At 34.5% G+C, this 24,145-nt stretch overlaps 4 protein-coding genes and 1 pseudogene across 6 annotated transcripts; 4 read left to right on the top strand and 1 right to left on the bottom strand.

Moving 5' to 3' along the window:
• The first annotated feature begins 3,811 nt into the window (after window positions 1-3,811).
• LOC107021282 (two-pore potassium channel 5) lies at window positions 3,812-6,918 on the top strand. Its single transcript, XM_015221909.2, has 2 exons — window positions 3,812-4,906; window positions 6,133-6,918. The coding sequence occupies exons 1-2, from the start codon at window positions 3,915-3,917 to the stop codon at window positions 6,278-6,280; spliced, it is 1,140 nt and encodes a 379-aa protein (XP_015077395.1). The 5' UTR covers window positions 3,812-3,914; the 3' UTR covers window positions 6,281-6,918.
• A 2,889-nt stretch (window positions 6,919-9,807) lies between these two features.
• Window positions 9,808-12,718, top strand: LOC107022810 (annotated as a pseudogene).
• Window positions 12,340-13,473, top strand: LOC114077571. The gene is made up of 3 exons (XM_027917745.1): window positions 12,340-12,420; window positions 12,579-13,156; window positions 13,232-13,473. The coding sequence occupies exons 1-3, from the start codon at window positions 12,340-12,342 to the stop codon at window positions 13,464-13,466; spliced, it is 894 nt and encodes a 297-aa protein (XP_027773546.1). The 3' UTR covers window positions 13,467-13,473.
• Window positions 13,474-18,320: 4,847 nt separating this feature from the next.
• LOC107023369 (dnaJ homolog subfamily B member 6-B) lies at window positions 18,321-21,016 on the top strand. Of its 3 annotated transcripts, none has more exons than XM_015224049.2 (7): window positions 18,321-18,454; window positions 18,682-18,768; window positions 19,356-19,448; window positions 19,866-19,896; window positions 20,281-20,307; window positions 20,417-20,558; window positions 20,647-21,016. In XM_015224049.2, the coding sequence occupies exons 2-7, from the start codon at window positions 18,703-18,705 to the stop codon at window positions 20,699-20,701; spliced, it is 414 nt and encodes a 137-aa protein (XP_015079535.1). In that variant the 5' UTR covers window positions 18,321-18,454; window positions 18,682-18,702; the 3' UTR covers window positions 20,702-21,016. The 3 variants fall into 3 exon arrangements, with proteins under 3 accessions (XP_015079535.1, XP_015079532.1, XP_015079533.1); XM_015224046.2 differs by having other exon boundaries at window positions 18,321-18,444; XM_015224047.2 differs by having other exon boundaries at window positions 18,352-18,527.
• Window positions 21,017-21,180: 164 nt separating this feature from the next.
• On the bottom strand, window positions 21,181-23,736 carry LOC107023368. Its single transcript, XM_015224045.2, has one exon. The coding sequence runs from the start codon at window positions 23,712-23,714 to the stop codon at window positions 21,621-21,623; it is 2,094 nt and encodes a 697-aa protein (XP_015079531.2). The 5' UTR covers window positions 23,715-23,736; the 3' UTR covers window positions 21,181-21,620.
• Window positions 23,737-24,145: the final 409 nt, after the last annotated feature.

Below are 24,145 nucleotides of genomic sequence, written 5' to 3' on the forward strand. Positions count from 1 at the left end.
AGCACTCATCTGTCCAAGTCTGTTGTGCCACAGACATGAACCAGAAGCACCTTCAGCAACAGCGGCCATGTTAATACACCCTGCAGTGGTGTACAAGGTTCCAGATTTGGTGCCACGAGCTACTACCAGGCACCTTTCACAATCTTCCACAAACCTTTCCCAAACTCTGCTGCATATCCCGTGCTATCCAACTGACCAACAGAGATCAGATTTTTCTTGATCCCAGGAATATATCTGACATCCTCCAATGTCCACTGGTTTCCCGAGGTGGTCTTTATGCAAACATCCCCCTTTCCTTCAATCTCTAAGGCTTTATTGTCAGCAAGATATACTTTTCCAAAATTTCCAGATTTGAAATTTTGGAACAACTCCTTGCTTGGAGACGAATGGAAAGATGCACCAGAATCCAAAATCCATGATTCAACCGGGCTGTTCACACTAAGGATTAGAGCATCCCCAATGTCCTCTGCTGAATTTACAGAATCATTGTCATCTCTATATTTTTGATTCGGTTTCTTCTTTGGCTTTGTACAGCTCGTTCGAAAGCGCCCTTTTTCTCCACAGTTCCAACATGTCACGTTTTATCTGTTCGGGGATTTCCCTCGATTCTTTGATTTTGATCGACCATGTTGATTTTGGCCTTTCGTCTTACTTCTCCCCCTTCGGTCAACGCTGAGAGCACTGCCCGATGAATCTCCCAATTCTCGTTTGCGAATACTTTCGCTAAGAACAACATCACGAATTTCATGAAACTTCAGTTTCTCAGATCCACGGGAACTGCTAATCGCAGCAACAACAGTATCCCAAGACTCGAGCAGAGATGACATCAAAATCAACGCCTTAATTTCATCTTCAAAATTAATATCCACAGAATTGAGTTGACTCACAATCATATTGTACTCGTTTATATGATCAGAAACGGATCATTCTCAGACATCTGTAAATTGAACAATCTACGCATCAAATATACCTTGTTCATCGCCGATGGTTTTTCATACATGTTTGACAGTGCCTTCAACAGACCGGACGTAGTCTTCTCCTTCACGATGTTGAAAGCCACGTTTCTTAACAAAGTCAACCGGATCAACCCTAGAGCCTGGCGATCCTTGAGCTTCCACGTCTCCTCCGTCATGGATTTCGGCTTCATCCCGGTCAACGGTTCGTGAAGATCTTTCTGGTACAGATAATCTTGAATCATTAGTTTACGTTCAAACTAATTATTTTATTTTGTTAAGATTAAGAAGCTCGTAAGTTAATTATATCAATTCGTCTTATTTAATCACTAGTCGAGCTTATCCTCTGATCGAGCTTGGCTACATCTTTAATTTCTAATTGTTTATAATTTAAATATATATGGCCGAAACCTAGTTAAATTGTAGCCAACTTTAAGTTTGGGGACATTTATCCCATTTTGTTTGGCCTTTCCAGCAGCCCAAGTCTGAACCGGCCCAAACTCTCTAATTCTCATACAATACCATCAGCAAACTCATTCCAATACAACTGGACTAACCCAATATTCCCAGTCCATTCGTTTCAATTACAAGAAGCCCATCAACCCACAATTCAATAACCCAACAAATATCCAATACAACCCAACCCGTGTTCTTCTCCTTCTTCAGCGAAACGACTCGCAAGCAACGCGACAAAACCAGAAAAATCGCGTAACTCCAAACGCACATCAGACGCGAACCCAGCAAACATCGCGTGCTCTCCTTATCCTCTTGTACAGGCGTACTCGAACAGGGCAGGTGTCTCAATCCTGTCGCTCGCTCGTCCTTGCTCATAATCGGACGGCCTTGGTTCTCAATCCGTTGAGAATTCATACGAATTCCAGCTCCCTCGACCTTATCTATTAAAAATTCTGAATTGTGAGGAATTCCCACATCGATTTCCATATCCAAAATCCTCTCAGAAGCTTCCCTATATAAAGCCACCCTATTCACTGTTCAAGGGAGGATTTTCAGAGACCAAAGAGTATGGACTGATTTTCTTCAGTTGTACTTCTTTAAAAAATTCTTGGTTGTCGGACAAATACTAATTTATATGGCTTGAAGTTAATCACTGTTGCAAATCTCTTATATTTGAGTTGAGTTGTGATTAATGGAAACATTTGTGTGGTTAAGTGATCTCCTTCTTCTTTGATCTTTATGTAAATTAAGGTTTATTGTTCAGACATGCTTATTAAAATCATATTACTAATCCTTTCTTCCTCTTCTTTGAATTTGGCATGAACTCTCTCGTTTGAGTCCAATTAGACTCTGCCTCTTGCATTTTCCTCTCCGAGTCGACTCTCCTTTACACCTAGTGAAAGGAAAGTTAATATCATTGGGTTGAAACCCAGGAAATACCAACAGATCAGTGGCAAAAACCAGCAGCAACATCAGCTCAAAATAGCTGAAAATGAAAGTGTTTTTCGTCCAAATTGTTGAAATTTGAACAGCTGAAATGAGGCAGAATTGCAGTTGTTTCAAAGGGTTAAAATGACTTCCTTTTTGGACTTTAAAGGTCTAAAAATACCACAGAAGGAACAAAAAGCATTTTGGGTCAACGGCCTAAGATCTGAGCGGCAAAAGACAATAATTTCAGCCCCCTAAAATGGTTGGATTAGGGCTGAAATTTTCAGTTTTTGATTCACTGTTTTTGTTACTTTCTTTTTATTATTTTTATTGTAGTGATTGCTAACATTTTTCTAACGTTTTATTGGCTTGGATGAATCCTCATAGGAGTTTAACATTATTTAGTTTTTTCCTTTATCAAATTCCTTTTCAAGGAATTGGATTTGTTAACACAGTTTATTTTTAGGTGACTTAAGCTTATGGAATAACTTAAGAACTATGTATGTTCTTTCGTAGTTATTGAAAAGCTTTGAATCCATGTTATGAGTTTGAACTAACTATTTAGTTCAAATTTTGAAAATAGGATAAAATTGTAAAGTTTCTTAAGTAAATAAGTTGTCTTTTAAATAGCTTGTGACTTTGTATGAATGACTTGAGGATTTTCTTTATATCCTTTCATAGTTGTTAAACAAGGTTATTTACTCCCTGTTATGAGTTTGAATGAATTTTCATGATTCAAAACTTGACTAGGGAAAGAAGTTCCATTTAGATGTTTTCTTTAGATTTTTAGAAGTATTTAAAGATTTTTATCTAAGTTTTCAACAAGATTTTTTGAGTAGTTTGAAATAAATAAATAAATAAGATTTTTCAACTATTCTTAAGTTTTTCTTAAAAATTAGCCAACTTTAAAATCAGTCGGTAAACTGTGTGTTAGCGGATTCTCTAAGGTGCCTAAATCTTTCCTTAGAGAATTATTTGAACCCTTACTCAAAACTCTGGTTTTATTTAAAATAATTTCTTACAAAAACTCATTTTAGATTGTTTTCTTAATTTTTCCTAAAAATTAAGTGGCGACTTCCCAAAATTACTTAGTTTTTCAAAAATTTAACAAAATTGGCCAAAGTTGTAAAATCGGCTTTGAAATCCTTCAGTTTTCGAAAATCGAATCGTAACAATGCACAAATAGGAATTTTAACTATCCAACTTTTAAATAAATAAACACATCAGTCCTACATGACACAATACACATACGACACCATGTAAGACAAAAAATGACATGTTGGATGACATATAAGACATATGTGTCTATTTGTTCAATTTTATACAAATTTAAGTGTGTATTTGTGCACTTCCAAAATTAAAAAGTATAATTATGATTTGAAACCAAGTTAAATGACATATTCATGAATTATGTCTACCTTAATTTTCTCAATATTCAATTCCACCTTTAAAAAAAGTATTTGGAAGAGCACAAATTCAAAATAAAATTTCTCAAATCCAATCCAATCCAATCCTGTCAGGGTTGTTGTCTAAACCCCTAACTTTTTTCTCATCAATTTAGCAGATTTTTTCCTATTAATGGCTGCTGAACCATTACTTCAAACACACCCTATAACTGAATCAGCTCCATCGTCTCCGATCAATTTCTCTTCCTCCGATTCCGATTCCGATGATGACTTTTTCGCTCCGACTTCCTGGTCTTCCAATAACTTGCAGAAGAAGAAATTCCGCCGATCCAGAACTGCTCCTGCCATGGTTTCCGTGAATGATCTCTTTGAATCACACCCTAATGAAGAATCTGACCACTTCGAACCTACTTCTCTAGTCAGACAGGCTGCTTTTTTGCTTGTTATTTACCTCTCTCTAGGTGTAGTCGTCTATTCTTTCAACCGTGACCATTTCTCTGGAGTTGAAACCCACCCTGTTGTTGACGCTCTTTACTTTTGCATCGTCACTATGTGTACCATTGGCTATGGCGATATTGCTCCAACTACTCCTTTAACAAAACTATTTGCTTGTATATTTGTGCTTGTGGGTTTTGGTTTCATCGACATTTTGTTGAGTGGGGTTGTCAATTACGTACTTGATTTGCAGGAGAATTTTATATTGACCGGCAGCCGATTACAAGGGCAGCGGCAATTAGCTAGCAATGACCATAGGCGTAGCGGATTATCCGCCTGTATGGATTGCATTGTCGATGTAGCAAAGGGCAGAATGAGAATTAGATTGAAGGTGGGTTTGGCTCTAGGAGTTGTGCTTTTGTGTATAGGATTGGGTTCAATGGTGTTGTATTTTCAGGAGGATTTGGATTGGGTTGATTCGGTTTACTTATCGGTAATGTCTGTTACCACTGTTGGATATGGTGACAGGGCTTTCAAAACTCTGCCGGGAAGGTTGTTTGCTTCAATTTGGCTTTTACTTTCAACCCTTGCGGTGGCGCGAGCTTTCTTGTATTTGGCAGAGGCAAGGATTGACAAGAGACACAGGAGAATTACCAACTGGGTGTTGCAGCGTGAAATCACCATTGAAGATCTGCTTGCTGCTGATATTAACAATAATGGTTTCATTAAGTAAGTTCCCTTATTTCTTCCTATCCAAAACTCACAAAACCATACTATCTTATTACAGTACAAATGCTGCCATAAATTTGTATACACACTCGTTTGGTTAGAGATATAAGGTATAATAATTCCACAATAAAATGTAGGGACATTTTGTAGGATTTTTATCCTGAAATAACTTGTTCTCAACCAAACGAGTGCTTTGACGAGAACTTGAGGTTTGGTTTCACTCCTTCATTGACCGATAGGCCACATCTTTGGGGCTTTACGTAACTCATACTCTCGCGTCAATTTGTACGTTTTACTTTTTTAGTAGGTTTCAAAACATTGCAAATTCTTTAATTCTATTTTTCACGAGACATGTTTATGAGCACAATATTGGAGCATGTTTTGGTATATTTTACCTATTTTTAGTTTAAGATCACTAGATTCAATAATTTTTTCTTTAGTTTTTGGAACGGTCATAATCAAACATACAAATTAAAATGGAGGGAGTATAATCTAATTATCTTTGTCCTGTTTTATGTGACAGTTTTGTTTGTCCTGAAATAATAGAAAGGAACATTAGAAGTTACTTTCATAGAAAAAAGACACTTCCTTTAATAACCAAACCTTTTAAAATAAATGTGAATTGGAATATTTGGAACATATAAAAGACATAATTTGGATGGAGGGATTAATTAAAAGGCTAATCTTTTGCAATACTACACACAATTCCACGATAAAATGTAGGAACATTTTGTAGGATTTTTATCCTGAAATAACTTGTTCTCAACCAAACGAGTGCATTGATGAGAACTTGAGGCTTGGTTTTACTCCTTCATTGACCAATAGGCTACATCATTGGGCCTCTACATAACTAAACTCCCGTCTGTTTTACTTTTCGTTTTAGTTGGTTTAAAAACACTGCCAATTCTTTAATTCTATTTTTTCACGAGACATGTTTATGAGCACAATCTTGAAGTACGTTTTGGTATATTTTACCTATTTGTAGTTTAAGATCACAAGATTCAATAGTTTTTAGTTTTTGGAACGGTCATAATCAAACGTACAAGTTAAAACGGAGGGAGAGAGTATAATCTAATTATCTTTGTCCTGTTTTATGTGACAGTTTTGTTTGTCCTGAAATAACAAGTGGATTAGAAAGGAACATTAGAAGTTACTTTCATAGAAAAAAAGACACTTCTTTTGATAACCAAATAATTAAAAGGCAAATCTTTTGCAATACTACACAGGAAATCAGAATATGTCATTTACAAGCTCAAGGAGATGGGAAAGATCAATGAGAAAGATGTAATGCAGATATGCAATCAGTTCAACAAGCTTGACGAAAACAACTCTGGGAAGATAACATTACCCAGCCTCTTGCAGAGTCATTTATAGCCGAAATTCTTTCACTACCGTGTACTTAATCTGCTAATTTTCGAGAAAAAAGGTTAGTATCTCATGTGTATGACTTTAAAGTTATATATTGCGTATATATGTTCTTGTATGTCAAGTGTTGTCGCCCAATGTGAACATTGACATATAGTGGTATAAGTTTACCTGGAGAGAAGATGTGTAAGCCATGAGAGGGAACTCTGGTGAGGAAGAAAACTACAATGAAAACAAAGGAGTAGTTGTTAGAGTCATTTGATTTTCTGGTGAAACTCCCATCAATTATTTGGTACAGTAACTACAGATGGGCGGTGAAGCACCAACAATGGGTAATATCAGAAGCAAAGAGGGGTGTGATAAGGCTAGTCCTCCTCGAGCCTACTCCCGTCTTTTGAATTAAGCTTCTGAGTAAGTTGGTATAGACGCGAAAGAATCAGCTCACACTAGACTACAGTTAAGAGTTTGTTAGAAAGAGAAAACATGAAGAAAGAAAAAAAAAATTATATCTGTAAAAAAAAAATTGTGAAATTTGTTGGAGGTTGTATATATATTCTGTAAAGATTTTATTGTATTATTTGAATGTGGATATTGGATTTATTTGGTATATCTATGTAATAAATCCCCTTCTATATTTCAGCACTTAATCAGGCTCTTAGTGGCTCTTAAACAAGCTATTCAATCTTTCTTAGATTTGAATTATGTTAGGGATTTTGGCTCATAATACTACATTTTAAATTTGATTCTTACACTATTTCAGCTGATTAACTCCGTCTCATTTCATATGTCACTGTTTGATTTCAAGCACATAAAATGACATTTGAAATTTGTAGTTTAAATCAATTTAGATATTTGTATAATTATAAATTATTTCATTAAGAATAAAAAAGAATTTTTAAAGTTAGATTGTTTTTGGAACTGACTAAAATAAAATGTGTACCACATAAAATGAGATAGAGCGATTAAAAGTTTTATACATATGATTTTACAAGAAATACTTACATAATATGACCGTTTTAAACTAAGGAGAATTAGTCAAATTTCAATTCACACTAAATTTTCTTGACAATTAGTAGTCATTGTTGAATTGGTGTAATTTCAATTCACAACTACAAAAAGTAGATCGAAAATTGACCGGACGACGCACGATTTTTTCCAAATTTTATTGTTAGTAATATCAATTGAGCACTACTGATTTTTGACGTATTTCTGTAGCATAAAAATATAAATCCGATTGAACTCTATTGTTATCCAACACGTCTTATTAAAAAGAGTATTCTAAAAAATGATCGAAGTTAGTGTCAAGTAATTTTTATTTTATTTTTTTGTAAAAATCCATCAAGATCAGTGTCAAGTAATTTTTTTGTTTTAGTAATCTACCGGTTCCGACTTTCGTGGAAAAAAATGTTAGTTTTAATTGTGAATGATAAATTTATTTTAAAAAAAAAGAAAAAGAAATACTAATAAATATTTTCTGAGTTATGCATTATACTCCTTTTTAAGATATTAAAATGATAGATACTGTTTTTTAGTTCATTTCAGAAAAAAATATTACTTTATTACGATTAAACTAATGTATTTTTAAAAATACATTTTTTTAAAACTTAAATAAAACAATTAACAGTTTTATGATATTTTTTCGGGCACTTTCACATATAGCAAATAAAAAAGGAAAAATTACTTCAATACACTCCTTTAATTATCTTAATAACCATTTATCCCTACTTATTATAAAAATTTCAAAAATTCCTTATTTCCCCCAATTAAAAAAATATGAAAGATACATATAGATTTCCCACCTTTTTTTCAGCCAATTGGCAAGTTTTACTTTACCAAAATAAAATCTTATTTTCAAGCTACCCACTTCTCCATTAACAGCCCCAATTAAAAGTTACCATATTAAATTTTATTCCTTTTTTATTTCCCCACGTTTTAGGAGGATAATTTTCTCTCTACACACGTCTTACTTTCCCACGTTTTAGCAGATTTTTTATTCTAGATTTTACTCTAAATTTGAATTCCAGTAGAATTTTGCAGCCATATCAATTTGATTTTTTGTAGGAGTCTCCATCAAGTATTTAAATTTCTAAGTTTTTAAAGGGTAAAAATTTTAGTCTCCTTCTTTCTCTTCATCGTTTGCTTTTACAAATATTATGGAAGAGGGTAAATCTGGAGATGGTGATTCTAAACGTGTGTATGATTCTGATGATGAAATGTGGGCTGAGAACAGATCCAAGAGATTGCATGACCCATTATTGATGAAGAACAAGAATGTAGTTGAGCCAAAGAAAAAGACTGAAGAAATCCATAAAAAAAGGCCAAGAAAAGTTACACATGTTGTTTCTAGACCCACACTTCCTAAGGTATGTGTTTAAAATTCATAATTTTGTGTTTTGTTGATAAAACCCTAATTTTAAATTGTTGCATGTGTTTGTAAAATGAAATTAAAAGTCATTTAACAATGAAGAGTGATTCACTAACTTCAAATTAAGTATAACCATCATGTTTGTACAGTTTTAATGTGTATCAAATGCATAATGTTTATCACTAATTTTGAATTGTGTATTAGTGAAAGCACCATGTTTGTACATTTTTACGATTTTTCAGTAAATTTGTGTTATCGATTAGTAAAAACATCATGTGTTCTTCAGTTTTAAGGTGTATAATATGTCAATAATTTTGTGTTTTGTATTTAGTAAAATCAGAATGTGTGGTACAGTCGTAGGATGTATCAGATACACAAGGTTTATCTATAATATTATAGTTTATCAGTTAATAAGATGTATCATATACATATTATAAATCCAGTGTCTTATAATTTTGAATATGATGTATCATATACATTCACTTAAAACTGAATATGAAGGTTTATACATAATATTATAGTTTGTCAGTTTATAAGTTGTATCATATACATCTGATAACTCCTATGTATTTTAGGAATATGATTATGATGTATCATATACATTCATATAATTCAAGCGTCTTATATTTTCTACATTACAGCAAATTTTTGTTATTAGACAAGTACAATTTTATATTTTATTTTTTGTATAAACAGGGCATGAATTATGTTATTAAAAAAAATACCAGCACATCCATTGAGGTTTGGAGCGACTTTCAATTTTGATTTTGTGAATAAAAATCAAATTATCAATAAAGGATGAAGGCGTTGCAATGTTCAAGAAAACAATTTTTGGACCATATTTGGAAATTCCAAAATGTAATTTCCAATGTCATATTACTAAGTGTTTGTTGTTGTTGGAGGTGCGACATGAAAATAAAGATGTACTGCATGTTCGTCATGCTAATGGGAATGTGTTGGTGTTTGGTATGAAGGAATTTGCCATTGTAACTGGCCTAAAATGCAAAGGAAATGTTAAGAATTTTTCATATCCTAATTCCACTCCGAGCCGGTTATTACAAAAATATTTCCCTGATTGTCCTGCGGGTATAACCAAGAGTCGATTGATACAGCGTTTTGCAATGGGTAATTAGGAGACCACACAGGAATATGTGGAAATGGCAATACTATACTTCATCAATACTTTCATGTTATGCCATCTTGGTGAGACCTTCATACGTATAGAAGAATTTCTAATGGTCGAAGATGGTGGGTATGAAATGTATCCTTGGGGTCAGATTGCATTTAATAAGCTGATTACATCACTCAGGCAAGACTTCAACCAAAGCAAACAGATGTATCGCTTATTTGGTATGCCTTATGCACTCAACGTTTGGATCTACGAATGTGCATCTACTCTAAGTCCAGACCTTGCTGTTAAAGTAGCGAATGGTATTCCGAGGATATGTAATTGGACAGTGGTGGCTGAAAAGCCAAAATATGAAAAGTTAATGACTAGCATTTTCTCCGAGGTAACATTAATTTTAAATTATCTTTTAATAGTGTATCAATAAGCTTTATAATTTTTGTTGTAAATAATAGTTTTTTGTTATACATAACATTGTTATAACATTAAACCATTTTAATTGCAGAATACTTGTTCAAACATTGTACCAACGCCAGATGAGGTGGAAGCCCTTGGTTTACCTGATAGTCAAGAGGTCAACAGAAATGAACTATCCACGCCACCTGTTGGTGCAAAAAAAGTGCAAACTAAAGATAAGTCAGGTTTTGAGGATTTTTCAACAAGCCCTCCTGATCATTTATTGAGAAGATCATCTCATGTATCTGATACATCATCTCCACCACCACCCAAGAGGAGAAAGAATACTGATACACATAAAACAAAGGGTTCGAAAACTTTGTCAAAGCAGTTAAAGCTGCAATTAAATCAGTCATTCTCAATGCCAGCTGAAGAACCTACCCCGCCTGCTAATGTATCTTCACAAGTCTCAAAAGATAAGTCTGTATATCCTGATATTGAAGAACTGAAACAACATATGAAGGAATACGTCAGTAACGATATTTATTTTTTAATGTTAATTCATAAATATAAAACTGAATGTGTATTTTTTTTGAATAGGGTGACAGTAAATTTGAGTATCTTGTGAATTTGATAAAGGCAAATCACATTGAGGTGATGAATTCTAAGAATAAGGAGGATGGCCAACAACCAAAGGTAATGTATTGTGTATGTGTATTTTCGTTGTGTTTTATAATTTTCATAGGTCATTATGTTACAAATTCATTTAATGAAGGATATGGGCGGCAAGTCTACACCGCACATGGTTGAAGTTTCCGATGAAGAAGGCAATGATGGACACCAAGCAACCTCTCCGATACAAATGGAATTTGATGTTGACAATCAGGTTTAATTTACTTTATTAATTTTGTATATAAAATTATATAATTTATCATTAACTTATTTTTCTTTAAAAAATAAAGACTGAAGATACATTGAAGAATCATCAAGTAATGAAGGACGTTTCAGAACTTCAATCCCCAAATTCAAATAGTCACCATACTGATGAAACATGTGAACACAGTAAGGTAATTATAGCAGATTAATTTCATTATTAGTATTCATCCAAATTTTCAATGATACATGAAAATGTGCCAGTATGATACGTTTAATTTTAATTATATTATTATGATACATTGCTGTTTTATTTGATCATTATGATACATTGCAGTTTAATTGGATTAATATGATACATGTTTTTTACTGTTCACATATGTATTTTTTTTCCAAGTAATGTGTATGATACTATACTTTTTTATTTAGTGTGTACGTGATACAGTCCATTGCAAGATACATATCTATGTGACTACTTAAATTTGTTTGTCTTATATATACAATTCGTAGTTTGCTGTTATCTGTCCTTGATACATTAACAATCATCTTGTGTATAATTATTTTGTTGTTTAATGTATCATAAATTGATCAGTACATTTTTTATTCAGGATGCTCCATCAGCACAAACGCCTCATCATTTATTTGAAGGAACAATGAACGAAGATACATCGGTAATTTATTCTTCATGTATCATATCGATATCATATGTCTATCAATATATTTTTAATTATCAGTGTAAACCATATAGGATTCTACACCATCTGGTTCAATATCTCCAGATACACGAGAAGCCATGAATACACTTATTGCTGATTTAGGAAGTCTGCCTATTCATGCAAATCAACAGGAGTTAACCAAAAATCCAAGTTTGCTTTCGGACAGTCAATTACCAATTGATATTCCAATCACAGATATTGTTGTCCGAAGCGAAATAAATACTCCTCATGCACGTATCCGGATGCCTTCGAGAAACTGCAAAGCCCCTTATTTAACTTCATTTGGGTCAAGTGAAAAAGGAAAAGCGGTCATGACTGATGTAATTCGTCCAAATTTTCCATTTCAAGGATGTGAGATCACAAACCAAGCCACTTCATATCTGATTGATGAGTTTATTGAGTGGGTTACTACAGGGCTTCTTAAAGCTCATTCAAAAAAGTAAGTTTTATATAATTGTACTGAATCTGTTCAATTTTCAAATTGCAGCTATTGTTACAATTTTTAATAACATCTTTTCATTACGCTTAATGCTATAGGAAACCATCAGAAGATAAATACAAATCAAGAGCATCTTCATTGGGTTTTGAAATGATGGATTATGTTGTTGCATTTCCGACAAATAAGAATTGGTTTTATGCCATGTCTCAGCCTAAAAACTGTTGGACTGATCAGGTAATTTTATATATAAATGCTTTTATAATAATGTATATGATACATTGAGTAAATATGTTATATATACATATCAAAATCATATATCACTTTCAGTGTCTAGTATTTTATTTTTGTTAAATGTTTTTCAAATGTATAATTATTTTTATATGTTTTTGTAGCACATCGATGTTATTTTTTACTACCTTCGTAAAAAATCAAAACTTCGAAGCATGGATCAATACAGATACACAACAGTCAATTGTTTGTTCAGCACACATATCAACAATACCCATGATAGGTATTATAACAATGAGGCTGATGATGATAGCACCCAAGAACACCTTGATCGTGCAAGAGCTGTATCAGTACATGAGAGGTCAATAATCAACGTCATGAAAGGTTTTTCAATACCAGCTGGATTACCATGGCATCTGGTGGACGATGTTTATATTCCGATTAATTATGATGGAAATTTTCATTGGGTATTAGCTGTGGTTGAATTGAATAAGAGGTTGATACGCGTGTATGACTCTTCTTTGGGCACAAGGAAACGTGTATATTCTGAGGAGATAAAAAAATTGTCAAGGATGCTACCTTCTTACCTCATTGACAGTGGGTTCTTTGAAAACACTGAGCGGACAAACTGGTCAGTTCTTGATGCATACAAGGACAAACAAACGGGTGTACCTTTAGAGTCACATATTCCTTTCAACATTGAATACGCTGAAGGTATCATGCAACAAGAAGACGATAGCCTGTAAGTATTTTCAATTCTGGTCTACAATATATGTGTAAGCTATTTTACAAAGTTATATTATGTATTTTGTTGTAGGGACTGCGGGTTATACGTAGCTACATTTGCAGAGTCTTTGAGTGACCAAATTGTTATACCACCTGATACTGATGGACATCTTGCAAATTACCTACGCAATAGATATGCAGCATTGTTATGGAGATACGGCAGCGACAAGGTCAATGGTGGATACATAAGTGAGAATGACGATCCACCAAAGCCTAAGGGTCAATTCACAACACCAACTGAAGATGACATTGTTAACATAGATTAGTAATTAGCAGGGACAACATGAACAAGTTTTTATGTTGTTTTGTGTCGAAGACAATTATATTTTGTGTTTTTCTAAAAGCTTTTTGGTATTATAATAGTATGTTAGTTATTAACGTTATGTGTTTTCAGGTTATTGTTTTAGACATGGTTGTTGCTTTATAACGTTAAGGTACAAAATTTTTATTGTTTCAGTTTAAGTATTTTTGACAGTTAATTTACAAAAAATGAAGTATATGACACTTAAGTTCTAATGTATATGATACATTATTGTTTGAGTTTTAAGTATTTCACTTACAAAATGACGTTTATGATACATAAGTCAAAATAAATACATGTACAAATATTGCAGTTATATATTAGCAACTTGAATTATATGAATGTATATGGTACATCATATACATAAACAAACTAATCACATATTAATATTACAGTGCAAAGCACCACTGTTCAATATAATATATCAAAATTATAGTTCATAAGGCAGTACACACGAAACATGTAGTAAACATTTGAACAAGTCAAGTTTTGGGACACTTGAATAACTCATAAGGCAGTATACACGAAACATATAACATCTTTTCAATCATATGAATGTATATGATACATAATATACATAAACAAACTCATCTGGAATTACTGTTACATTGAAACCCAACACTGTTGAATATAATATATCAAATTTATAATTCATAAGGCTGTATACACGAATCATATAGTAAACAATTGAACAAGTCAATTTTTTTGTACACTTGAATAACTCATAAGGCAGTATACACGGAACATATAAACATCTTTTCAATAATATGCATGTATATGATACATCACATACACAAACAAACTCATATAGAATTACTGTTACATTGAAACGCACCACTGTTGAATATATTTATTTATAAAATTTGGATTTTAATTTTGGCACAAAATTAAACTGCAAAGTCATATATTTGAACATCAAATTAAGTTGTGTAACCAATACACTTTATTTAGTCCAAAGTCTAAAGAAAATAATAGATATAAGTACCATGAACACTAATGTCCTACTTTAATATATTATTTCAATTCTCTTTCGGAAAGAAAGTACAAGTTCTCCTGTTATGTCCTTCCACACTGCCCACAAGAATTATTGTTCACTGTTATTTTCTCATCCGCATTTTTCTTTCTTCGCTTTCTTGGTCGTCCAGCCAACCTTCTATACCTAGGTGGCCGGACAATTTCATCTAAAACATATTCTGGAACGTTCCAATCCTCTTTATCTGGCATTGGAACCATTACAACCTCGTACGTTTTTTCTAATGCATACGGCTTGTAGTAATCAGAGCAATATGGGTGCACATTTGGAACATTCTTGTGCTTCAAAACTGCAATTGCGTGTGCGCAAGGTATCTCATCATGTTGAAACCTTCCACATGTGCAAGTTTTCCTCTCAAGGCATACAATGTATCTTTTTCGGCTTCATGAACTGTGAAAATATATTCAGATGATGGAACAACCTAAAAATTTAAGAAGTTAGTGATACATTACGTGATATACAATTTATATATCATTTTCAAAACAACATTTACCATTGAAAATCAGTTTTTTTCTGATACATAAAACAGAAATTTAGGGAAATGGATAAATACCTTCATCTTTGAACTTTTAGATGCGTTTACAATTAATATCTCCTCAAATCTTCGGCCCAATGTGTCCTTTGTATATGACGCTATTTCTCTATTTTTATAGTTCCAACTACCAAATAGAAGTCTAGCTTCCTCCAAGAAGTCTATTATAGTTAACTTACGTGCATCGACAAGGCATCCATTGATACACTCAGCGATGTTCAAAGTCATCATTCTACCTCTGTTTATGGTTGAATGAACTCTTGACCACTTCTCATAACTAGCTTGTTCAAGGTAATCCTTCACCCTATGATCAACTTTCACAACCTTAGCCATTAATTTATCAAAATCTTTCTTTCTGTATGCTTTTGCCATTGAGTAAAATATATCACTTAGTGTGTTTTTACTCCTTTTGATGCTTGAACATACATTCTTCCAAAGATGCCATATGCATGCACAATGAGGTACATTTGGGTACACAATGCTTACACTCTTTATAATACTTTCATTTCTATCTGATACAATACACATGTTTTCACGCTCACCAAATGCATTTTTGAACTGTTCGAAGAACCATGTCCACGAACAGTAATTTTCAGTGTCTACAACACCATATGCCAATGGCAATATGCATCCTAATTACAAGAAGCACACGTTTAGCTTCACGATACACAATGTTTACACTAAGATATATTAATATAAATATAAAACAAGTTTTACATTACATCAGAATTATAACACTCATACCTGCACCATCGAGTGTGCTTGCTGATACAAAAGTACCCTTGTATGCCCCGCCAAGATGTGCAGCGTCCACTACAACTACAGGCCTGCAGTAGTCGAACCCTCTTATCAACGGTCTTAGGGCTATGAACAGATACATGAATTTATTATCTTCCGTCTTTTGCATCCTTATATATGAATCTGGATACACTTTATTTAGCATCCATATGTATCTCGGCATCTGTTTATATCCTTCTGATGGCTTACCCTTGAGCATTTCTAGTGCACGTTCTCTAGCACGTCATGCTTGTTGGTACGATATCTCAACCCCATACAATTCTTTAATATCTTCAATTACATTTCGAGGTGTATGGATTCGTTTATGATTTACCAATTTAGGGGCAGTCACACCACTAATAAATCCAATTGTTGCTTGTACTTTAGTTAGTATCCTATCCCGCATCGGACATGTGTGTTCACTATTGAAATATCTCACTTTGAATACATCAGATTTTTTTCTGCAAGATGATTTTAAGGTCCATCCACATTGGTCGCTGAAGCAAACCAACACATAGCTGTCCAAATTCATATAAGAAAAGCAATGTTATAATTATCACAACAAAATATATACTGCTTATACTTATGTATCAGATACAATATATATAAAAATGTAATAGAGAAAAACAATCAGATCATAGAGTAAGAATTCAAATACCTTTTCTTATCCGATCTTTTCACTCGAAAATTGAAGTTGTTCTTTATTTTATATTTAGCCATTACAGCAACGAGTGTTCCTTTGGCCTTATACAACTGCCCAGTCTTCACTTCAGTACTATTGGAATCAGTTATGTAATTCGTAGCATTTAATTCTGGAATATAATCAATGTCACAAATTCTCGACTCGACCAGAGCAAGAGCTTCAGTATCTCTTTCGGTACCTTCTACGCATACGACTTCACCTGATGAACAATCAAAATTACGTATCTCCCCAACAATTTTATCAGTTGTATCAATACAAAGCGGATACATGCCGATTCCAGATGCATTCTTTTTTACTTCAAAATAAAGTTTCACACCTATGTCGTTCTTGATTTTCAATGGACATGAGCTTCCCTCGACAATGTATCGGATTTCAATATCCTTTGTAACAGTGTCGATCTCAAGCTCTGATAAAATCAACGTTTTCAGATTCACAAATGAAATGGAATGGCCAACAACAATTCCATCAACTTTGTAACCTTCATAATTAACATCGCTTACCCAAATTCCAGAATGCCGCAACAGAATTGAGATATTCATCTTCAAACCTTTTTTTTTATTTCTTAGAATGCAGATCAACTTTTACAAGAATAATTTTGATTTAGGAAGCTAATCTGATTTAAAATTTGAATTTACTAATCAGTTACGCAAGCTGTAGAGCATTAATTACGTGATTTCAGTTAATAATAACAGAAATCACGTTAATTCTTCCTAATTAATCGCAACAGATGTCAACTACAATGTATCACGAGTTATGTATCCCGTGCTCTCTGGATGTATCCCGTGCTCTCTGGATGTATCCCGCTTACTTGAATTTTAAGGGATTTTTGGTAATTTCAATTCTAAAAGGGATCAAAGGTCATTTTGTACTTATAATATGTGGTTCCTATAATTTATACAACAAAAATTTCATATTTGTATGCTATACCAAAGTTTGCATAATTGCGCTTTCTAGCAAACATAAAAACTGTATAATTCGCTATACATATACAGTTGAAACAAATTGTATAAAATGAAGTGTATAAAACAAGAAAGAGAAAGACACTTGGGCAGAGAACTGTATAAAAATGAAGTGTATAAAACGAATCGTATTATTATAAGTGTATAGAACGATTATATACAATTTGAATTTGTATAAAATGAGGAAGAGAGAAAGACAAAAGAGACTTGACAAGAAATATACAATTGAATCGAATTGTATAAAATGAGAAAGAGAGAAAGACAAAAGAGACTTGACAAGAAATATGCAATTGAATCGAATTGTATAAAACGAGAAAGAGAGAAATTAGATACAATTTGAAAATTGTATAAAACGAGAAAGAGAGAAGGCAAAAGAAACTGGGCAGGGGAGTATTTTTATTGTATAATTATAAGTGTATAGGACGAAAATATATGTACTTGCATGTGTATCTACAATTTTCTCACGCTTTATACAAACAGAAACACAATTTATACATTTCGCTTCTGTTTGTATAAGTGAGAAATGCGAGAATGACGAGCGACATTTGGAAGAGGGAAACAAAAATATATGTATTTATACAATTTTCTCTGCTTTATACAATTAGGAACAATTTTTATACACTTATGTTTGTATAAAAAGTGAGGAAGCGAGCGAGAGATTGGAGAAAGAGATTGAAGGAGAGTGGCGAGCGAGATATTTGGGAGACAATTTTCTGCAAACATTTGTTATGGAGCACAATTAAATCATACCCTAACTACTCCATTTCTTTTACCTTATTAGTTTGCTATTATATATAATTTTTTTCATTTTTTAATATTAAATATGAAGTCACAAAATGCGTTAGAATGACGGCGGTCACATAAATGCTTCAAATTCAGTCCACGTACCTCATCTGCTAATTGTTAGAATTTCTTTGAGCGTCTCAGATCTGATTTTAGGTTAATTGTGGTAGCAATTTTTTCTTCTCATGGGTTTATGATTTGATTAGCGTTTGCTTTTTTCTGTATTGGATGGATTTGATGTACAATCAATTTTTGTGTTTCAATTCTAACTGCTACTTGTTGATGTTTTTATCACTATAATGAATTCAAAAATAATTAAACAGAGCAGCTGTATGTGTTTAATTCAAACATGATTACCCAGAAAATTTTATTGGGTTTTCACCATTTTTGCAGGCACAATTTTAGATAGTTGAGATGTTGATGGATGAGGCAAAACTCTTGCTAGGCTTTCCTACTAATTCTTGCCCCAATGCTTCTCAGGTATATATTTATCTTACATATAAAGATGCTTGTTTATTAGGATACTATCCCTTCCAATTTTCAACTACACACCTAAACTTTGTAGCCTTGCTGTTATCGGTTGAGAATATAATTAAAAGTAACAAAAATGTGCTCTGTCTAACCGCTTGCGTTTTTAGATAAGATGGTCACACACTTCAACGTGATATTAGAACAGATAGAGGTCTTGAAAGGAACAAATAGAGATAGGTGATGGAGAAGAGGGGGCAATGTGTCATTGGTGGAGGGATGATTATTTGGTGGCTTGCAGAAGGATTTGTTATGGAAGTTCTCTACCGTGTTGTATGAAATGGGACTGGAAGAAGGTGGCGAAGAAGTGGTGGTTGTAGGAAATATTTCCAAGTGAGGGAGACGTAATGGTTGGAGAAGAAAGAAAAAGAATGAAGAAGATTGCAAAAGAAAAGGAAGAGTAAAATGAAAATGAATGATGGAGAAAACAACAACTAGGCTTACTACATAACGTTGTGCTCCAACTTGCATAAAATTTCCTTTTTACACACCCTCCATTCATGAAACTAATGATAGTATCATATTTTAAACAAATGCAGGTCAAAGCTGCTTATAGAAGGAAGGTATGGGAGACTCATCCTGATTGCTTTCCAGTTCATCTCAAACCTAATGCAGAACTCAAATTTAAGATGGTGAGCTTTCCACTTTGTAGACACAAAAAGTGTTTACTTTCGTCATTCCTTCTTATGATACCTGCTGCTCCTTTTCGCTGAAACTTCATTTTCATAAACTTGCCATGATCACTCGGTTATGCCAAACCAAGTTAGTCTTACGGGACCATTTTAGTAGAGCGAAGAAATAATTTTTTTTGTGAGAACCAGTATCTTTATTGGTCCTTTTGGTAACTCTCGTGTTGTATGAATTTCTTCCCTCTTTCTTGCAACTATACTCTTTCTAGGAGTGTGAGCAAAAGGGTAATTCTTTGTCTTTCAAGTTTCACCTGTGTGTCTACTTTCTGATGAAGGTATTTATGTGGGTCATTTCTTTTCTATGAGCTTTTGTTTTGCTGGTCATTGCTTCTGAAGTTTAAAATGCGTGTGTGGGTGCAGATTTCAGAAGCATACACTTGCCTGCTTTCTGGTAATTCTCATGTCTTAGCACATCTTCAACGTGTGACAGCTAAGAAGATTCATTTACTTGCTTGAAACCTTTACTGATGAAATGTCAAATGAACATGATTTTCAACTAAAGAAAGAACCTTCTTGCTCTTTCTGCTTACAATATTGTTTCTTTTCCCCACTCATCTTGTCCCTTATTAAGAAATCTATCGTGTAGAATTCCTTCATGATATATTCCTTTGATGTTAATAGTTCTGGGATGGAAAACACCAGATAAATACAGCGTGTGCATTAAATCGTCTAGAGCCCTATTGGAGTTCATTTTATTTTTCCAACTACATTCTGTTTTATTTGTTCCTTACTTGTCTTAGTTGGGCTCATTTCTCATTTTGAATGTAAATTACAGGTGCAAGACAAGAAGGTGAACATGTAGGTAAGCTACTGTAGATTAGCTCTTTATTGTGTGTGTGCATGTGGGCGCACATATAACATGGGATCAACCCCTGATCTTATTAAAAAGACGTACCATGTTTTGTTATCAGTTGGATATTCGCGTGTTGTAAGAAGTGGTGTTCCTAGAGGAGGAGGAGGAGGAGGGAGGACGAGAAACCATGCACTGATTGGGCTTCCCTTTCTTTTTATTATCTTGGGAACTGCAGCATTGGGAGGAACAAATGTTGCCAGGTATGTTGATTTTGAATTCTTACTTGCTTGAAGAAAAGTTTGATCAGATGATCTGAATTAGTGTTTTTTTTAATACCTTCCACATCAGGGCCTACAGAAAACAGAAGGCAGATTATCCTTCTCATAATCCTTTTCTGCCTTGATTATTCATAAAATATTTGTGTATAAATACGGTATGTATGAAGTTAGTCCTCCATGAAATATAACATTTATGTAATATTTTGGAGTTGTTCATTATGTAAAATTAGACTATAGTTTAGGTCATGGAAGTTCACTTTTGACTCCATTGAAGCAATGATCCCTTAATCGATGTTGTAATATTTTCTTGCATACAACTGTTGCACATTTGATAACTGAAATTCATAGCCTCCCTTGTTCTAAATACATTTTTAGTGCATCACAAAAATACTGATATTTGTTCATCATAAATAAGGTATGTAAGTGGCATTTTGGCCCAACTACATGGGAATGTTGCCTTTTCCTTTGTTTATACCATTGTTATTATGCACATTTTCTTACACCTGAGTGCCAAATTGGTATAAATTTAGGGTGATAAAAAAATTGTTCCAAGTTTTGAATCCCATCTCACATAATCTATTGGAATAAAAGTAATGCCATAAAATAACAGTGGAAAATATAGGAGAAGCTTAAGCTACTCCTTCCTTTCTTTTATAGTTTTATTTACAGAGTATCATGAATTGTTACCTATGATCTTCACAATATTTTTAACAAGTACATAGTAGATAAATAATGACCACAAGTCTCAACAACATTATTTCTTTCTTTTACTTCATGCCAAAGCAATTGGTCCTTCAAAATTGCAGGATCAATTGCTTTTATCCTATAACAATTTACATCAAATCTCTCTAGAGATGTTTATTTTAACATGTAAGAGACCCGAAAATAGAATACAAGAATCCTTGACCAGATCATTTTGCCGAGATACTTCTGTCGTCAGCCCGTACGAATAATATGATATCTGAACTCAATGAGAGAACAACAATAGCACCTGTTTGAAGTTCAGTTTTGATCTTTCTCTTGACTGGACACTTTTGTTCTACCTCAACAATTCATCCATAGTACATCATCATATTCACCCCTCAACTTATCTCCTACTATAACGTTCCGTTCTATGTCCAAAGCAGTCATAGGCGTAGCTGACGGGTGCCATGCCGGAGTTCCATTCTCATATGCATTACATGTCAGTCGTCTCAACCCACTCCCATCCAACTTCACCAAATATAAGTCACCGTAGGGTTGGAATTGGTTTGGTAGTGACACTGGTTCTGCTGTTACTCCACCCAAGTTACCCGTGAACAGAAGCCATTCACAGTCCTTACTAAAGCATACGTGGTTTAGCCTCTCTTTATCTACTTCATCAGATCCCTCCGGCCCTGCCATGTGGATCCTACGAAGACCTGTGCCGTTTGGATGAATAACATAAATGCTGAAGCAAGTGACATTATCCGGATTGTGCCTGTTGGAAGAAAATGCAATCAGCTTTCCGTCTGGTGACCAGCTTGGCATTGTATCAATCCATGGCCCCTCGGTTAGCTGACGAATTCCTCCACCCTCCAGCTCTCCCTTAACAGCATCCATAATATACAGATTTTTGTGCCCTGAACGGCCTGAACGGAATACAATGTGCTTTCCGTCTGGTGAGCAGGAAGGGAAGGCATTATTTCCCGTCTCCTCTTTTGTGATAACTTCTATTTCTACTGGAATTTCTCTGCAATCATCGTTAGTTAGATTTAATGAATTGAATGAAACTCGTGCTATTTGAACAGTTGCTTTTACAGAGTCGAATACAGGTCCGATTGACGTAAAAATCACATCGGGTTCAGCTGGAGACCAGGAGTTGCAGAAAGCTGTACGGCCTTTGAACAATGTCCACTTCTTGGAACCGTCTGATTTGATGATTTTGAGGCCTGAATTAGCATTGAAATCATGATTAAACGCAATAAAATCACCCGAGGGAGAGAAGGAAGGAAATGATCCATTAAGCCTCAGCATTCTCAGTCCTTTTTCTGGAGAAATTATCGGGGCCAAGGAAGGAATTGTTGCAACTCCCGATGATGATTCACCTCGGAACCTGTGATAACTGAGAAACGACGACTTAGGAGAGAAGAATGGACTGTAATGGTGAGTGGTAGGGTTAAGCAACTCGGTCACCGAATAGAACTTGTGAGACTCCACATCGAAAATCTCAATGTGGCGATACTTCGTCCCCTGTCTTCTGGTAGCAAGAGCAATCATTGATTTGGAGCTGTGTGAGGCTGCTGGAGTAAAGCAATGTAAACCAGGAGGAGTAACTCGAATCGGATCAGTACGCAGATTGAGTGAATCTTCAGGCAAATCGACTCTAAAAATGCTCCACCAACCATCATCAGCTTGTCGGTGAAAATAGATAGTCGAATCACCAGACCAAGTTGGCCAGCCACCGTGTTGGCACACAACTATCCGCTTTTCTGGGTCAGATTCAGGGAAAACAACAATATCAGTAGTCAGATCATGGAATTCACCAGTAGGCCAACGACGGTCTCCGTAAGATGCAACCGCAATCAGGTGTCCAGACTGCGAAATCGCGGGACTATAATCAACACAGCCGTACGGAGTCAAGCGGATGATGTTACTACCATCCTCTATATTGGTAGAGTAAAGAGCGGACGAGCTGGTGAAAACTTGTTTGGGTTGCTGATGAGCTGAAATATAGTAGAGTCGTTTATTTCGAAGAAATGGACGGTCGAGAAATAGGCTATCAATGGGAGTAGGAAGTTGTTCCATCTGTACCTGAGAGGAGGGGTGTCTCAAGTAAATGCGAGGAGCACCTGATCTCTCAGAGACGAATACAAGTGTTTGATCTTCATCGACAAACTGTCCGTTGTAATTGATGGAGGTACCGTCTGTGAGGCGATGCTCTACCGGAGAATTGAGAAAAGAAAATGGAGATTTGATGGAGAAGATGTCGAAGCCATAATTGGTTCTGCCGACGGTGGAGAAGATAATAGAGCCATGTGGTGACGACTGTGAATCCATGATACTATTGTTGATGTGCTTTGCAGGCTGGAAATGGCAAATATCATTATAGAGAAATCTGAGCTGCAATACGAAACGGCGACGGATCGTAGGTAGGTGGGGAGTCTTCACGTTAGGCATGACGTTTTGGTCCTTTTTTTTTGTTTTCACGACAATTTTGAAGTGGACACGTAACATACAAGTGCCTTATCCCCAAAAGAAAGAAGACAAAATTATTTCGTTCGTCCGTGGGAGGTGACAGGTATCTCTATTGTTCGTGGGAGGTGACATCCGATAGATATGTTTTTGTTTTAGTAGGGGGATGCTCCTCCATAGTACACAATGGCACTCCAGCTGTTAGTTAAAGTTGTTGGACACTTGTTACGTATTGATTCTAGTCTTATCTATTTTTATTTTTATATTGGTTTTAGCACTACACTCATAATTGGTCTTCATTATTGTTAACAGTAAGTGGAATTTAAATCTACATATTAGAGCAGCTTCTACACTCAAACTAAAAAAGCAACTATTATTCCCCCGGTTTCAAACGATCTACTTTCACTTTTATCACC

Source organism: Solanum pennellii, chromosome 6 (genome assembly GCF_001406875.1).
Source record: "Solanum pennellii chromosome 6, SPENNV200".
NCBI lineage: Eukaryota > Viridiplantae > Streptophyta > Magnoliopsida > Solanales > Solanaceae > Solanum > Solanum pennellii.

Excerpts from the sequence above, each read along its gene's own strand:
- LOC107021282 (XM_015221909.2), top strand. The coding sequence starts at position 3,915 with ATGGCTGCTGAACCATTACTTCAAACACACCCTATAACTGAATCAGCT. Across the intron at positions 4,907-6,132 it reads AACAATAATGGTTTCATTAA|GAAATCAGAATATGTCATTT; the intron begins GTAAGTTCCCTT and ends AATACTACACAG.
- LOC114077571 (XM_027917745.1), top strand. The coding sequence starts at position 12,340 with ATGGATTATGTTGTTGCATTTCCGACAAATAAGAATTGGTTTTATGCC. Across the intron at positions 12,421-12,578 it reads AAAACTGTTGGACTGATCAG|CACATCGATGTTATTTTTTA; the intron begins GTAATTTTATAT and ends ATGTTTTTGTAG. Across the intron at positions 13,157-13,231 it reads CAACAAGAAGACGATAGCCT|GGACTGCGGGTTATACGTAG; the intron begins GTAAGTATTTTC and ends ATTTTGTTGTAG.
- LOC107023369 (XM_015224049.2), top strand. The coding sequence starts at position 18,703 with ATGTTGATGGATGAGGCAAAACTCTTGCTAGGCTTTCCTACTAATTCT. Across the intron at positions 19,449-19,865 it reads CAGAACTCAAATTTAAGATG|ATTTCAGAAGCATACACTTG; the intron begins GTGAGCTTTCCA and ends GTGTGGGTGCAG. Across the intron at positions 20,308-20,416 it reads ACAAGAAGGTGAACATGTAG|TTGGATATTCGCGTGTTGTA; the intron begins GTAAGCTACTGT and ends TTTTGTTATCAG.
- LOC107023368 (XM_015224045.2), bottom strand. The coding sequence starts at position 23,714 with ATGCCTAACGTGAAGACTCCCCACCTACCTACGATCCGTCGCCGTTTC.